A 14,610-nucleotide genomic window follows, 5' to 3' on the forward strand; every position below is an offset into this window, starting at 1 on the left:
TCCACATGGCCTTATGTTCTTCTGTGTGTTTTGTAAAGATAATATAAAGACAAAACCTGCAACCGATTGCACATCATTAGGATTACAACAGAGACACCTTTACAATCTGGGTCTATTAAGCTACGCCTCGTTGTAAATCAAATACTATCGGAAGGGGGGGTTCAACTAGAAACAGAAGGCTGGAGGAACATTGGCTTCACTTGTGCATTCATGTCAAATATCTGCTTACGCTACAGTCAACTTTGAAACTACATTGCAAAAAAGTGCTCAAAAAATGAACCAGAAAACAACGATGCTGTAAAACCATTTGTGTAGAAAAAGCGCCTGTCAATTTCAGATTCACTACTTCGTTACAATTATATTGTCTAATGTGGGTTGTTGTAGTTTCTGATATTTCTGTTTTCAAATACCGGTATATTTCTTCGAATTCTAAATTTGGATACTGGCTTCAAGCTTCACCATGGTAATACGATTTAGAACACGCTCTTCTGATTGGGCAGGTTCTCAGCTTCTCTCTAACAGGCGCCTGTGCCGCCTAGTGTAGTATTTATTCGTGCTTACCGGTCTGACAGCCTTTCACTGGTTAGAACTGCTGTGGGTTGTCGGTAGTGCGAATACCATGTCCTCAAGCCACAATTAAAGGAAATAACGAAACAGACATATCCTCATTAAAAGGTAAGGACGATTAAATGAACCACAGCCGTCTTCCGATAACGTCTGGAGTTAGCTGCTTAGCCTGCTAACTAACGTTTTGTTAGGTGGTAGCCAGGCTAGCTAACGTTAGATAGCCTGCTCAGTTGACAAAAGCTGACAGCGAGTTAGCTGGCTAGCTAAGGTTTTCAGTGAGGTAGTGAAACGACACTAAGATGGTATGCCCTCTCGGGTCTTTCTTTGCTCTCCTTTTTATCGTGAAGCCACAAGTTTGAGTGTCATCCAAACCTATCCAGTGATTTTTGTGTCCTCTACCCACCTAACACCCACAGCGTGACATCTTGACAGATTTGAAATTGCTTCCTGTCATCTACCTACATGTAGGCAACTGGTAATTGCCACATCTTCTTTTATGTGCAAATGTATGTTTTATGTATCAATTTGGTGTTTACTGGAGATTATTCCTGGAAAGCCTGCCTTACACTGTTAAAAATCCCAGTGTCGCTGATAGTTTTTGCTAGTTTCCCAAAATAGACATATGAATAGCAAGCCAAATGTCATGTGAGGGGTTACAGGCTTGTGGCACAGGAATAGACTATTTGTGTGGCATTTTAGGGGGTTTGAAATTCTCAATTTGGCCTGAGTGAGGATATCACTGTCTTTATTTCTATTCACTAAGTTTATTATTTGGCCAACGAATCTCACCAATATCACCTTGGTTTTGTAGAGTGTCAGAAATTCAACTGAAATAATAGGTGCTAATATTCCTGAACATTGAAGGGCAAATGTAGTAGATACTAAGGAAATATTTCACTTCCTCTATTGTTTTATAAGCTGTAAAACCATAGGCAGTATGCAGACATGAATGTGCACTTTGACTCCTAAAGGGGTTGGCAGTAAAATAACAAACTTTAATCACTGCATTGAGCAAAAGGGAGTGGAATGCTTCAGGTACAGAATGGTATGAAAACAGGAGTGGTCGGTGTTTGTAAAGGCATTGTTAGTCATCCCGTACTGCTTTAGGAGGCAATTGAGCTAGCAGAAGTGTTCGGCAGACTTTAAATGCCAAAGGTCTCCACTTTGGAAAGCAGTCTTCAGCAGTGGACGTGAAATTTCAACGGTGTAACAAATTGCTTATTGCTTAATATGTTCCATGGCAAAACACTTGAATGGTGCAAATAGTTTCAACTGAGTAAACATGGAGATCCAGTAAGTCACGTGGATGTTGCATTCCAGTGCACACTGCACAGAGATAACGGCTGAAAATGAGTAACTGTCGGGTTAATATCAAAGTGATCAGCTATATTATGGCCTATTGTGTGGTTTTGCTCTGTTGCTTTACCCTAAACATACACACACAGTTTATGTTCTAAAGTAGTGTATAACAAGACACTAGCTCCTGGTGCAGCAAACAGCCCGGTTGTGAAATACAATATACAGTAGGATCAACTCACTTAGGGCTATATAGACTAAAGAGTAGCCTGTATGTGTGCCTCTCCCTTTAGAGCTGGATGGGATCATGGGATGTGAGCATGTTTTAGACAATGTCATCATTTTCAAGTTCCGTGACTGATGTAATGCATTGTGATTAGCTGAAATACAGGTGGGGAAGGCGAAATGCATTATGAGAGATTACTATTATTTAATACTTTTTTAAAAGTGCTTCAGACAGTGATGATGGCTGGTTACTAGGAATGCACGATAATATCACCTGTTACGGTGAAAGAAATTAAAACGTTCATTGGGCTGTGTGTCTCCATGGGCATTCTTCAGCTGCCAGCGAGGACTGATTATTGGCAACAACAGAAGTGGCCTATGCATTTTTAGATATCTCCACCAACCAAGCAACACGACGTTCTGTCAAGCTGTGGACCTCACCAGTCAATTTCAGTCACTCTACGAGGTAAATGGCTTTGTGACGATAGATGAGCGCATGGTGAAATTCAAGGGAAGACTCACCTTCCGTCCTCAAAAGGACAACCTCAGTTTCTGTGTTTGGCAAGACACCAAGGCTGTCATGGTACTGTCTAATTACCATGATCCCACTGAGAAAGGGTCAGTGAAGTGAAGGAAGCAAGAGTGCAACCAAACGGAGGTTGTAGTGCCACTATGCCTTTCTGACTACCAAAAACACATTATCAGTTGCAGCATTGCTCCAAGAAATGGTGGAGGAGGCTCCTCTTCTTTTTATTGGCAGTCGGATACTACAGTGGATACATTGCTGGAGGAAAAACATTCACAGCCAAGTAGAGAGTGGCATCAAAGAGTGGCTGGAGGAATTGGCACAGAAATCTGTTACCCCAGTGTCTACAAGGAGTGCTCCTCAACCATTAGGATTTGAGTGAGCCACATCTGAGCATGACTGTGAGAAACTCTCTCAGAAGAGAAGGAGCTGCAGGAAGTGTGTGCTGTCAAGGAGTGGCACTGATATCAGGCGCTGGCTAGACTACTGTAACATGATTTTGTCTGGTCTACCAAAAAAAGCCATTAGTCAATTACAAACAAAACAGAATGCTGCAGCACGAGTCCTCACTAAAACAAGACGGAGGGCCACATCACACCAGTATTAAAATCACTGCACTGGTTACCTGTTAGGTTCAGAATAGATTTCAAGATTCTCTTATTAGTCTATAAATCACTCCATAGTCATGCACCTGAATATATAACAAACATGCTCTGAAGGTACACACCCAGTAGATCCCTGAGGTCTTCTGGCACTGAACTCCTAACAGTTCCAAAAGCCAGGACAAAGGGACATGGAGAAGCAGCTTTTAGTTTCTATGCCCCCAGCCTTTGGAATACTCTGCCAGAATACCTAACAATGGCTGAAACGGTGGAACGTGCATTTAAGACATACCTCTTTAATCTCGCCTATCACTCCGGTGTAATATTTATCTGTTTATTTATCTCTTAAATCGGTGTCTCCCCCCCCCCCCCCCCCCATTTTCCTTCTGTGAGGCGCATTGTGGTTATGCGCTGTACAAATATAGTTTGATTTGATATGCGTCTCACTGCCAACGTCTATGGCTGCAGACAATGCATCATGGCTTTGGCCAGCACGTCCGTCAACACCTTCACTCATAGTAGATGATGACTTGATGATGACTTTTTATTACACTGCTTCTTTGTTTTTTTTTCGACTGCCACTTGTGTTCTAGCAGTGCCACTTTCCTTACAGTGGCACACATTTATTTAATTTTTGGTTTATTGATTGATCTATTTATTTTAAAAGGTTAATGAACATTAGGGCAAAGGCAGTCATTTCCAGTTAAAAATAAACATTTATGACGTAAATCATTTTTATTTCATGTTTTTATCTGCTACAGAAGCTGCCAAATGAAAGTTTGAGTCTCATGAAAGTTTTTGGTTTTTAGATGTACTTTGCTGAGACATGCTGACAGATGTACTTTGTTTTAGACAATTATTCCCCAGAGCAACCCGAACGCATTTCCTGTTCCTCCCCACTGTTATCCAATGTCCAGTGCAGGATAGTTGGCACTCGGCAGCAGCTGAAAATAACATCTCTTATCAACTGAATAAATATTCAGATACTTGTGATCACAACAGTAAAGCAACAGGGCTGCTTCATTGCTGGATTAAAAACGTGCTGGTGTTTGCCAGTCATTAAACTAACTAGTTTTGCAAAGTCTGAGTTAGAAGGACACATGCTTGTGTGATATTCCAAGTCTTATGGTGCAACTTCAATTTTGCCCTTCTTCAGAGCTTCTTTTGAAAGAGGATTAAGACAATCACTCGAAAACGTTTTTTTTTTGTCCTCTTTTTTGCGTCAGATTCGGACATAGATTACTCCTCAACCCAGATTACAATCCGTCTGTTATCATGAGGCATAATCCCTTGTGAAGACCTGCTGTGAACACGCAGTGTGTCTCCCAGCTGGGCTTCTCTTCTTTATGTGTACTGAGAATATGGTATAAGGTCAAGACATGGGGGAGGGGCACGCTGTCCTCACCACTGGACTGTATGTCCCTTGGGAGCGTGGTGCTCTTTGAAAGGGGGCGGGGTTCGGACGCCCTCATAATTCAGCAAATTTAATAAGCAAAGTACGCCTGACACCCATGTGAATACTAATGAATGTGAGTTTGCTGCTGAGGCCCTGTAGGCTAGAGTTGAACTAAGATGTCTTTTATTTTTCGTGTGTGTGTGTGTGTGTGTGTGTGTGTGTGTGTGTGTGTGTGTGTGTGTGTGTGTGTGTGTGTGTGTGTGTGTGTGTGTGTGTGTGTGTGTGTGTGTGTGTGTGTGTGTGTGTGTGTGTGTGTTCATTCTGAGAGGGCGAGCTACCATATACATGCCTGATCTTGGAGTTGTTTGGCATTAACCTCAGTGACTGTTCTTGCCTCACAGAACCACTACAAGTCATCCACCAGCCATGCTGTCCAGACTGAGATCCACTGTGCGCCCCAGCGTGACTGCCTGCCGATGGGCCCACACCAAGGAGAAGGGCAAGCCCCTCATGCTGAACCCCCGCACAAATAAGGTAAGTGTTCAGGCATCACGAGGGTGGCACAAAGAAATAGGATTTCTATTATTTTATTTAGTGTTGCAGAAAACTATGGACAAAACACTACAATTCCTGAAGTACAGTTTGTACCACCAGCTTCCTAAATGTACTGTGGAGCCTGGACTGCATTAGAGGCATGACTCGGCACTAAGTGCTCTGACTATGGGGAGAGCCCCTCTCCCCACTCTGTGTTGTCCAGCCCCTCTAACTCTGAAAAACACTATGCTATGGTTTCCATATGTTGTGTGCACCGTAAACACCCACTCGGGTCCCTGCTGCGGCCACGGGGCCTCTGATGCTGCACGTGGGAATTTTACACATGCACAGCTTGCCAGCACCCGTCTTCCGCCCAGGGGTGTCTCTCTCAGGACTCCCCTTATTGGTTTCATGGCCAGCTGCCCCTTTCTACACACACACACACACACACACACACAGCCCCCCCCTCTTCTGACATTTCAGCCTAAGATTCCTGCCAGTTTCAGTTTCAGATATAAGGGTTAGGGTCAAAACGCCTTCATACCTATTACAGATTTTTAAAGCTGTTCCAATGTCCCGCTGTTTAGGCAGTAGCATGGTTTTGTGTTGGTTGTGGTGTCCAGTGCACAGTCAATAAGCTAATTACTAATGGCTAACCGCAGTGTTGCATATGGAGCTGTGTCATGGATGTTAACCTCACAAAGTCGTATGTGCTGCGTTCTCATCGCAGATAGCCCCAGATTGTTGGAGTGGAGGCTGGCTTTGTCTGTCACCCAGCCGAGTCACACTAATAAAGCTGTCATGCCAAGCCACAAGCCAGCGTTTCAGCACAGGCTTCCGACACCTGTCTGCTTCTGTAATTGTCGCATAAATAGCACAGCACTCATCAGGTTATCTCTGTCTGTCTGTTTGTCATCCTTTTGTTTTCCTGTCGTCTCTCCAGGGAATGGCCTTTTCGCTGCAGGAGCGGCAGATTCTTGGGATCCAGGGCCTTCTCCCACCCAAAATCGAGACCCAGGACAACCAGGCCATGCGCTTCCAGCAGAATCTGCAGAAAATGACCGACCCATTGCAGAAGTGAGAGTGGCCACATCATGACCTTGCATTTTCCTCTAAACACAAGTTTGCTTATTGTGATGGGAAATGCTTGCAATGTCTGATCATGTGATTTACCATTTTACTCAGGGAACGCACTTCTGTTTCACATATGAGTTACATTGTGTTACGTGCACGGCTCAATGCATGACACATAAAGGGGAGGCCACGCAGAATTTATAATAATAATAATACAAGTTATTTAATAAATGATAAAGGGTTATATTTGTATAATAATTATAGCAAAAAGTGTGGTGAAAGTCAGTGTTGTGAATAGAAACCAAAAATATAATTCAAGGGTAATACAAAACAAACGACTACGACGACAAAACAAAATCCAACGAGTATCCACAATCCAATCACTATCCAACGACCAACGATAACCAAATGCAGGGAAGACCAAAGCTCTCCCGTCTGCCGGCTGATCAGGGCTTTTGTAGCCCAGCCAATCAACGATACACCTGTCCCCAATCACCTGCTGTAGAGACAGCGAGAACAGGCATGCAAATATCACAGGGCGGGGCCTAGACCCGCCAGGGTCGTAACAATTGTCACATTGAGTTCACATTAGTTTATGTTATGTTCTTAGACATATGTAATGTTTGTGTGTGTGTGTGTGTGTGTGTGTGTGTGTGTGTGTGTGTGTGTGTGTGTGTGTGTGTGTGTGTGTGTGTGTGTGTGTGTGTGTGTGTGTGTGTGTGTGTGTGTGTGTGTGTGTGTGTGTGTGTGTGTGTGTGTGTGTGTGTGTGTGTGTGTGTGTGTGTGTGTGTGTGTGTGTGTGTGTGGCAAGGCACATTGAGATGACTTGTGTGTGTTCAGGTACATCTACCTGATGGGGATCCAGGAGCGTAATGAGCGGCTCTTCTACCGGGTGCTAATGGAGGACATCGAGGACCTCATGCCCATCGTCTACACCCCCACAGTGGGGCTGGCCTGCACACACTATGGGCACATATTCAGGAGGCCAAAGTAAGTTCACCTCAGAACACTTGTAGTAGTCCCACAGGACTAGGGCCTAAATTGCATTACTTTCACTTGTACTCCCAAAGCACACCTTATGGTAAGACTTTTGGGAAGCATTAGAAGGCAGGACAGCAGGTGTGCAGACATTAAAGGAATTGGAGAGAATGAAAGGATAATAGGACGTCTTGACTTGTCTTTCTGCTTCTTCAGAAATGTACCCTAAGATGCACTTGGCTGCAAGGTTGCAAGTGAAAGGTAGTGTGACTCAGGTGTAGTGTTAAAAGCTTGGCCACTGTTTCCGTAGAGGTCTCTTCATATCCATCATGGACCGAGGGCACGTGCGCTCCATCCTGGATAACTGGCCAGAGACTGACGTAGCGGTATGTGCTGCTTCTCTCTTTACAAATGCCTCCAACAAACACCACGATTGCTCTGTTGCTTACCTGGACGCATTGCACTGACAGGCTGTGGTGGTGACGGACGGGGAGCGCATCCTGGGCCTGGGGGACCTGGGAGTGTACGGGATGGGCATCCCGGTCGGGAAGCTGTGCCTTTACACGGCCTGTGGTGGAATCAGGCCAGAGAAATGCCTTCCCGTGTGCATCGATGTGGGAACAGACAATGAGGTCAGTGGGCATGGCTGGAGCGCTAGCACGCCTCCGCTAATGAATGTGTTTTGTTGTTTCGCTAACCACTACTGCCCTGAGGGAGGCTTGGGAGGAAAGGGATGGGAAGACAAGGGGGGGAGGAAGATGGCTGTTTCAGGAGAGACTGCAAAAGTGTTTTCCTCCCCCACCCTCCCACCCCCTCCTTTAAAAAAAAAAAATGCTATTTCAACGGGTGGACTACTTGTTCCTTCTGACAAATTTATCAGCAGTGCAGCTACTGGCACAGAATGCAAAGCCAAGAAGCGCCCGCTGCAGAGGAGTACGCTGTCATGAATCCAGTGCTTCCTGCAGAGGGAGAAAATAGAAAATTAAAAAATTAAAAAGGTCTGAGTGCTGGTGTTGCTAACTCCTCTCTCCCTCACAGACTCTGCTGCAGGACCCCTTCTACATGGGCCTGTACCAGAAGCGGGATCGATCCCAGCTTTACGATGACCTCATCGATGAGTTCATGGAGGCCATCGTGGAGAAGTATGGCCAGGACACCCTGATTCAGTTTGAGGACTTTGGCAACCACAACGCATTCCGCTTAATTAAGAAATACCGGGAAAAGTATTGCACCTTCAATGACGATATTCAAGGTTAGTCGAAGCATGTTTCTCAACAGGTATTTCAAATAGCTTGAACAATGCAAGCGCCACTGCATACTGTTGTGTGTTTTTAAAGAATACCTTTCATTCTTATGAGGGGGAATGTGTAGTATTTTTAAAGTATGATCTTTGCACTGTATTCAGTAACAGCGCGTTTTTATTTCAGGTACTGCAGCAGTAGCCCTTGCTGGGCTGTTGGCTGCTCAGAGGGCGATTGGGAAACCCATCACTGAACACAATGTGTTGTTCCTGGGAGCTGGAGAGGTACATGTATACACGGCTTAAAGAATGTAGAACATCCAAGTTGAAATGTGTATAATCCAAATGGAAAACCAAAGGATATAAAATATTTTTTTCTTCCCCATAGGCAGCCCTGGGCATTGCCGGCCTTATCACCATGGCGATGATGGAGGCAGGCATGTCTCAGGAGGATGCCAGGAAAAGGGTCTGGTTGTATGACAAACATGGCCTACTGGTGCAGGTCAGGGATGAGATTTTTCAGTGGATTTAAATTCATGATTCAAGAAGGCTATCTGTTACATGTTCAGTTGCTATTTGTGAGCATCCCTGCACACACTTGTATTTCTGATAAGTAATATGATGATAAAGTAATACTTTTTTTTTAAAGGAATTAAAGTAATATTCCAAAGCTAACAACTGAAATACTGCTGTATTGCAAAGGTTTTGTTTTGTTCCTTTTTTTAATTTTGTGGTGCAGTTCACATAGGTATTGCAATGTACATGTACACAGAGTCATGTACACAGAAACTAGGCTGCCTTAGAAAGCGTACGGCCTTGACACTATTATGTCTGTACGTGTTTACAGGACAGACCACAGGGCACAGATGGTAACCAGGAAGCGTTTGTGCACCCTAGTCCAGGAGAAGTCAGCAGCTTCTTGGATGCAGTCAATGTTATTAAACCCACAGCCATCATTGGTAAGAGTTAGTTCTGCTCCGTGTGCATTGCATCATTAGCTCAACTATTTCCTTTATAGGTTCTGTCCTTCTGCGAGGGCACTCAGAATGCAACCAATGAGCAGCTGCTTCAGCAGTGGAGGGTTCTTGGTAGAGGAAATGCATGACCACTACTTTCAGTATCTGATGAGATAAAAGGGGGAAAACCTGATCTAATTAGAACATTAGTTTTGTAGCTATTGGATAAGGTCCTAAACTATGTGGATACTTCTGATTATTTCCTTCAAATATCTATGTGTTTCTCACCTTCTTAAAGCTTCCATATGTAGTACTTTTAGAATATTGGTACATTTGGAACCCACTTATTTCTGGAACTCTCCCAGGCTCTGTAATTAATCACTACCAATGTGGGCTTGATTTTCCTCCATTAATCAGGCTTTCTGCTTCTGGTTAATGGAAGGTTTGGGTGATGTGGAAGTGACGGGTGTCCTCGTCTGCCCGTTAATTTGTGTGTGCACAGCAAATGAAAGGAAGGTTTTGGCTGATGTCACTCACACCAGCTTTAAGTGTAATCTTCTGTGGGAATACTTTTGAGAGACAGATTCTTTACTGAATATCCAGAATAGTTAAGTGAGTATTTAATAAATAAGTATACCTTGCTGTTTCGTATAGTTAGTAGTTATATGCAGTGGTTTGTCTGACTGGGATGAAGTAACCGAGAACATCATCCAATCATAAAAAAATGTCATCATATATTATTTCACATTATACTGTATGTTTGTGACTGCACATTTGCTATCCTTGTTAAAAATACAAATGGCATATGCTTTTACGTGAGTGTTGGGATAAAAAAAAGACAATGTACTGAGCCATTGCAGATGTATATATGATGTCTGTCTCTCTGTCCTTGCGTTGTAAGGACAGGCCTGTTGATGAACATGATGCTGTTTTCACAGGCGTGTCAGGGGCAGGGCGACTCTTTACACATGATGTCATCAAAGCGATGGGCTCCCTGAACGAACGGCCAATCATCTTCGCCCTCAGCAACCCCACCACCAAAGCAGAGTGTACAGCTGAGGATGCCTACACACTCACAGAGGTACACACACACGCACACAGTTGGTCAGTATCATTTCAAAGCTGACTTTATTGCTATGACACTTTCACATGCATTAATGAAAAGTTCTGGTATACATAGTCAGTTTACCGGTATACAACAGTAAACCATCTAACGCAAGACATTATGCTGTAGATGGAACTGTCTAACAGGATATGCTTCTTTAATTGAAGCTAACATTGAGGAAACTGATCTTTTTTTCTTTCCACTCTGGTTTTCTTCTCTCAGTGTTTTGATGCTTGACATGGCAAGAGTTCTCTCTCGCAGTTTCACAAGGGCACTCCCCTCACGCTTTGGTTTTGCGTCTCTCCTGTGTCCCCTCAGGGAAGGTGCCTGTTTGCAAGTGGAAGCCCCTTTGATTCGGTAACATTGGCAAATGGCCGTGTGCTGACTCCTGGCCAGGGGAACAACGCTTACATTTTCCCAGGTGAGGCCATCAGCAGCCACCTGCAACCACGGAAACCACTAATCATGAGGCCCAGATTGATTTACTAATTGAATTATCCTGTTGCTGTCAAGAAAGGTGGTTGAAAGGAAGCCTTGTTATAGTCTAGTTAGTGAAAGCGTCATTGTTGACCCAGCTCTATCAGCACACTGGAAGAACATGGGCGAAGATATATCAGAATCCACTCAATGCATGTGGGGATCACTCATTCTCATGGAGATATTTAATAGAGGAAATAATTGGTTATTTCTGGCTTCAGGCACATCAGCAAAGCTAGAGAGTCATGCATGAAGTAACCTCTTTAAAGATTGAAGTGAAACAAGGAAATAGGAATTGGTCAACTGACCCTTTTGAAACTGTGAGTAGTTGTCATCAAAACTGCTACAGGAAGAACGTGCCATACCCAGGAATACACTTTAACAACTCACTAAATTTAAGGCACTGGGCTACTCTCCTGAACACACACACACACACACACACACACACACACACACACACACACACACACACACACATACATATATACACACACTATGTGTGTGTGTGTGTGTGTGTGTGTGTGTGTGTGTGTGTGTGTGTGTGTGTGTGTGTGTGTGTGTGTGTGTGTGTGTGTGTGTGTGTGTGTGTGTGTGTGTGTGTGTGTGTGTATATATATATATATATATATATATAAATATTTTTTTTCAGTGCTGCTAGTACACTGCTCTCTTGCTTAGTGTTGTGGAAATGTACTGTTAAAAAAAAAAAGGGTGAGGTGAAAGTCAGTTTATAGAATCAGTCGAATCCAGATACACAGGAGTCTCTGTGTGGAACTTCTAGCATTAATTAATTCCTTAACTGAGGTAACGGATGTCTGAGAAGCACACAACGATGAAATGTCCACATTACCTATACTGTAAACCGTTTGGGTTGAAAGAATGGTTAAAAAATACATGGAAATATATTACACTTTTTGGGGGGGGTGGGGTGAGATTCTGTTCATTTGGAGTGCTCTTCACTATACTTTTAAATGAATATATCTCTTCGGTATTTATGAACTATTTACCATATACCATGATGTCTAATTGCCCTCCTCATGTCTGTGTACTCTGTGTTTATTTTGAAGGAGTGGCTTTGGCAGTGATCCTTAGTGGGGTAAGGCACATCAGTGACACAGTGTTCCTGGAGGCAGCTAAGGTAAGCAGTACTCTCACAAAAGCACAGGCCTTTTTTACATGCCTCCCATCCTCGTATGGCAGCCTGGAGAAATTAATTCCTTTTGTTGCTCTCATGAACCAGTGTCTGGCCGAGGAGGTGACCGACCAGGAGATGACTGAGGGAAGGTTGTACCCACCTCTCTCCAACATCAGAGAGGTGTCTATACGCATGGCCATCAAGGTGAGCTAGTGTTCCGTATTTGGTTGGAAGGGTTACTTGCAGATCTTTTGTGTTTTGAATATTCAATTGAAGGTTCTTTAGAGTAAATCAATCAGCTTGGACTTCTAGTAGACGCCCAGGAAATGGTTATACTTAATACCAAATCCTCCTCATTCTCTCTCTGTCTCCCCTCAGGTGGTGGAGTATGTGTATGCAAAGGGAATGGCCTTCCGCTACCCAGAGCCTCTTGACAAGGACAAGTTTGTGCGGTCAACTATATGGAACACCAATTATGACTCTTTAGTCCCGGATATCTATGAGTGGCCTGGGGTGTCCCACACGCCCTTAAAGAAGTAGAGGGGTGATGGGGTTGGGCGTTTGGGACAGGTTCTGGTGCGGTTAGCTTGACAGATTGGTTAGGGAAGTGTTAAGAGACAGGAAACATGAAGACAGCATTAGATTCGTAGGGTCACCATCATCACAGTAGACTCAGGTCATCAAAGAAAATGGAAAAGCCTATCAAACATGGCATACACTCCAGTCAATGGCTTTATCCCAACTACTCGTTTCTCATTGATTTTATTTTTATGCTTTGGTTTGTCATCCTCATTTATTCCCTTTACCGTACCTTGAATTTCTGTCGTTTTGCACATGAGGTTTCTTGGTTTTAAAGTTATCGTCAGTTATTCTTAAAGCCCAGCAAACCTGCTCCCCACATATAGGAGATATCAGTAATAAATTGTATTTTTCAAGTTTTTGACAATTTGTATTTTATTAGTATTTATTCACTCCCCAGTTCCATGAATTGCATAAAGTAGTGCATTGCATGTTGTATAGTCAAAGCAGGAAATTGTTTGAATCCAGATTTTATTCTTCAAGAGACATTGAACATCAGAAAGGCTTTTCTTTTTTAAGTATTTTCTTAAAGTGGGCAGAGATGGTTCAGGAATGACTTTTAGTTTAGTCTGATTTAACTTTTGAGAGAGCTGTGGGTGTCATGCTTCCATGGATTCCAAACCGATTTTAAGGGTTCTAGTTCCTTAGCATCTATTTGGCCTCCATTGCAAAGTTGTAATGTCCTCTGTAGTGTCCTTTTAAGATGGAAAGTTTGTCAAAGACTCATACAGATAACACTCATCAACTGTGAAGCCAGTATTGCAAGTAGGGGTAGAATGAACAATGACTGGACCTGTTTCCCTTATGTACCTGTGCTCACTATTCTGTGCAGAACAGATTAAGGTGTCCTCACACAACATTAAGTATATGCCACAGCTACTACACAAACAGTTACACAAGCAGCTATTAAATAGAATTCAGCATGGGCATTGCCAAGTTTAATTGCATCATTTGCAATATACAGTTAGCTAGTAGATATGACATGTAATGCTTAGATCAACAGCATAGGCACTTCCCACGCTTAAAAAGTTAAGGTCAGGGGACAGAAAAGAGTACGGCAGGACATGCATTTTTTTCTGGCTGACCTTCTCTGAAGTGCCTGTGTTGACTTCAAGAGACGTCTTTCTCGTTAACTATTCCGTTTACTAGCCAAAGATTTCAACACAGTTCATACAGTTCTTTTCATTTATTTGAACACGAAAGCATTGAACAACACAGGTGTAAGGTCTTATAACAGCTAAGATGGCTTAAAGTGTAGAGGCACTTTACATGATTATCATTAATATCATATAAAAGATATTTATGTACTTGTGGTCATTATGGTTTCATCACCAGTTCATGTTTCGAGCATTTTCACATTATTGGCGTGGGCTATAGGTGAAATGCAGGAGTGAACATTTGGGTTTATTTCAGACTTGTAGTTGAACCACCTCCTTCCTGTGATATCTGGATGTCAAACCTGGATTCCGTTGGGATTCTTTTACTTATCGTTACCACTTTCACCCAGTGTAACAACATGAGATGTGAAGTGTCTTAACATCACAATGGTTTTACCCAGCTGTGTCTGTGTTGTTGAAGTGAATGTGTAGTGTTTATGTCATACTGGTTTAGTTAAACTCTTAACCTCACCAAAACACTGTAAATGCCCAGGTAGATGATTGCTTATGAACCTCCTTGTTTTTTAATGATCATTTCTGGTATATAGAAGTTTGCATTTGTGCAGTGTTAATTTGGTGTTTTACTGTTTATTTTGCTATGCAATGTTGCCTTAGCGTATGAACGCACAAAGCAGCACATACATTGGACCAGCTCCCCATGTGTGCTGTAACAGAATAAATGAAATTATAGTTTTCAACTCTTTTGACACGCCTCTTGTGTTCATTATTTAGGCTACATAGCTTCAGTCAGAGGAGTTTTACC

General features: G+C 43.0%; 1 protein-coding gene across 2 annotated transcripts; it reads left to right on the plus strand.

Annotated features, from left to right (window-relative positions):
* The first annotated feature begins 510 nt into the window (after positions 1–510).
* me2 (malic enzyme 2, NAD(+)-dependent, mitochondrial) lies at positions 511–14,545 on the plus strand. Of its 2 annotated transcripts, none has more exons than XM_012828581.3 (15): positions 511–675; positions 5,014–5,146; positions 6,090–6,223; positions 7,061–7,210; positions 7,509–7,584; positions 7,669–7,830; positions 8,237–8,450; positions 8,626–8,723; positions 8,827–8,940; positions 9,286–9,397; positions 10,333–10,475; positions 10,818–10,920; positions 12,044–12,114; positions 12,217–12,315; positions 12,490–14,545. In XM_012828581.3, exons 2-15 carry the CDS (start codon positions 5,039–5,041, stop codon positions 12,649–12,651), a joined length of 1,746 nt encoding a protein of 581 aa, XP_012684035.1. In that variant the 5' UTR covers positions 511–675; positions 5,014–5,038; the 3' UTR covers positions 12,652–14,545. The 2 variants fall into 2 exon arrangements, with proteins under 2 accessions (XP_012684035.1, XP_031426386.1); XM_031570526.2 differs by lacking the exon at positions 511–675 and adding an exon at positions 812–1,042.
* Positions 14,546–14,610: the final 65 nt, after the last annotated feature.

Source organism: Clupea harengus, chromosome 7 (genome assembly GCF_900700415.2).
Source record: "Clupea harengus chromosome 7, Ch_v2.0.2, whole genome shotgun sequence".
Classification (NCBI taxonomy): Eukaryota; Metazoa; Chordata; class Actinopteri; order Clupeiformes; family Clupeidae; genus Clupea; species Clupea harengus.

Coding starts and splice junctions, on each gene's coding strand:
- me2 (XM_012828581.3), top strand. CDS start 5,039: ATGCTGTCCAGACTGAGATCCACTGTGCGCCCCAGCGTGACTGCCTGC. Junction 7,585..7,668: donor GGCCAGAGACTGACGTAGCG/GTATGTGCTGCT, acceptor TTGCACTGACAG/GCTGTGGTGGTGACGGACGG. Junction 10,476..10,817: donor ATGCCTACACACTCACAGAG/GTACACACACAC, acceptor GTGTCCCCTCAG/GGAAGGTGCCTGTTTGCAAG.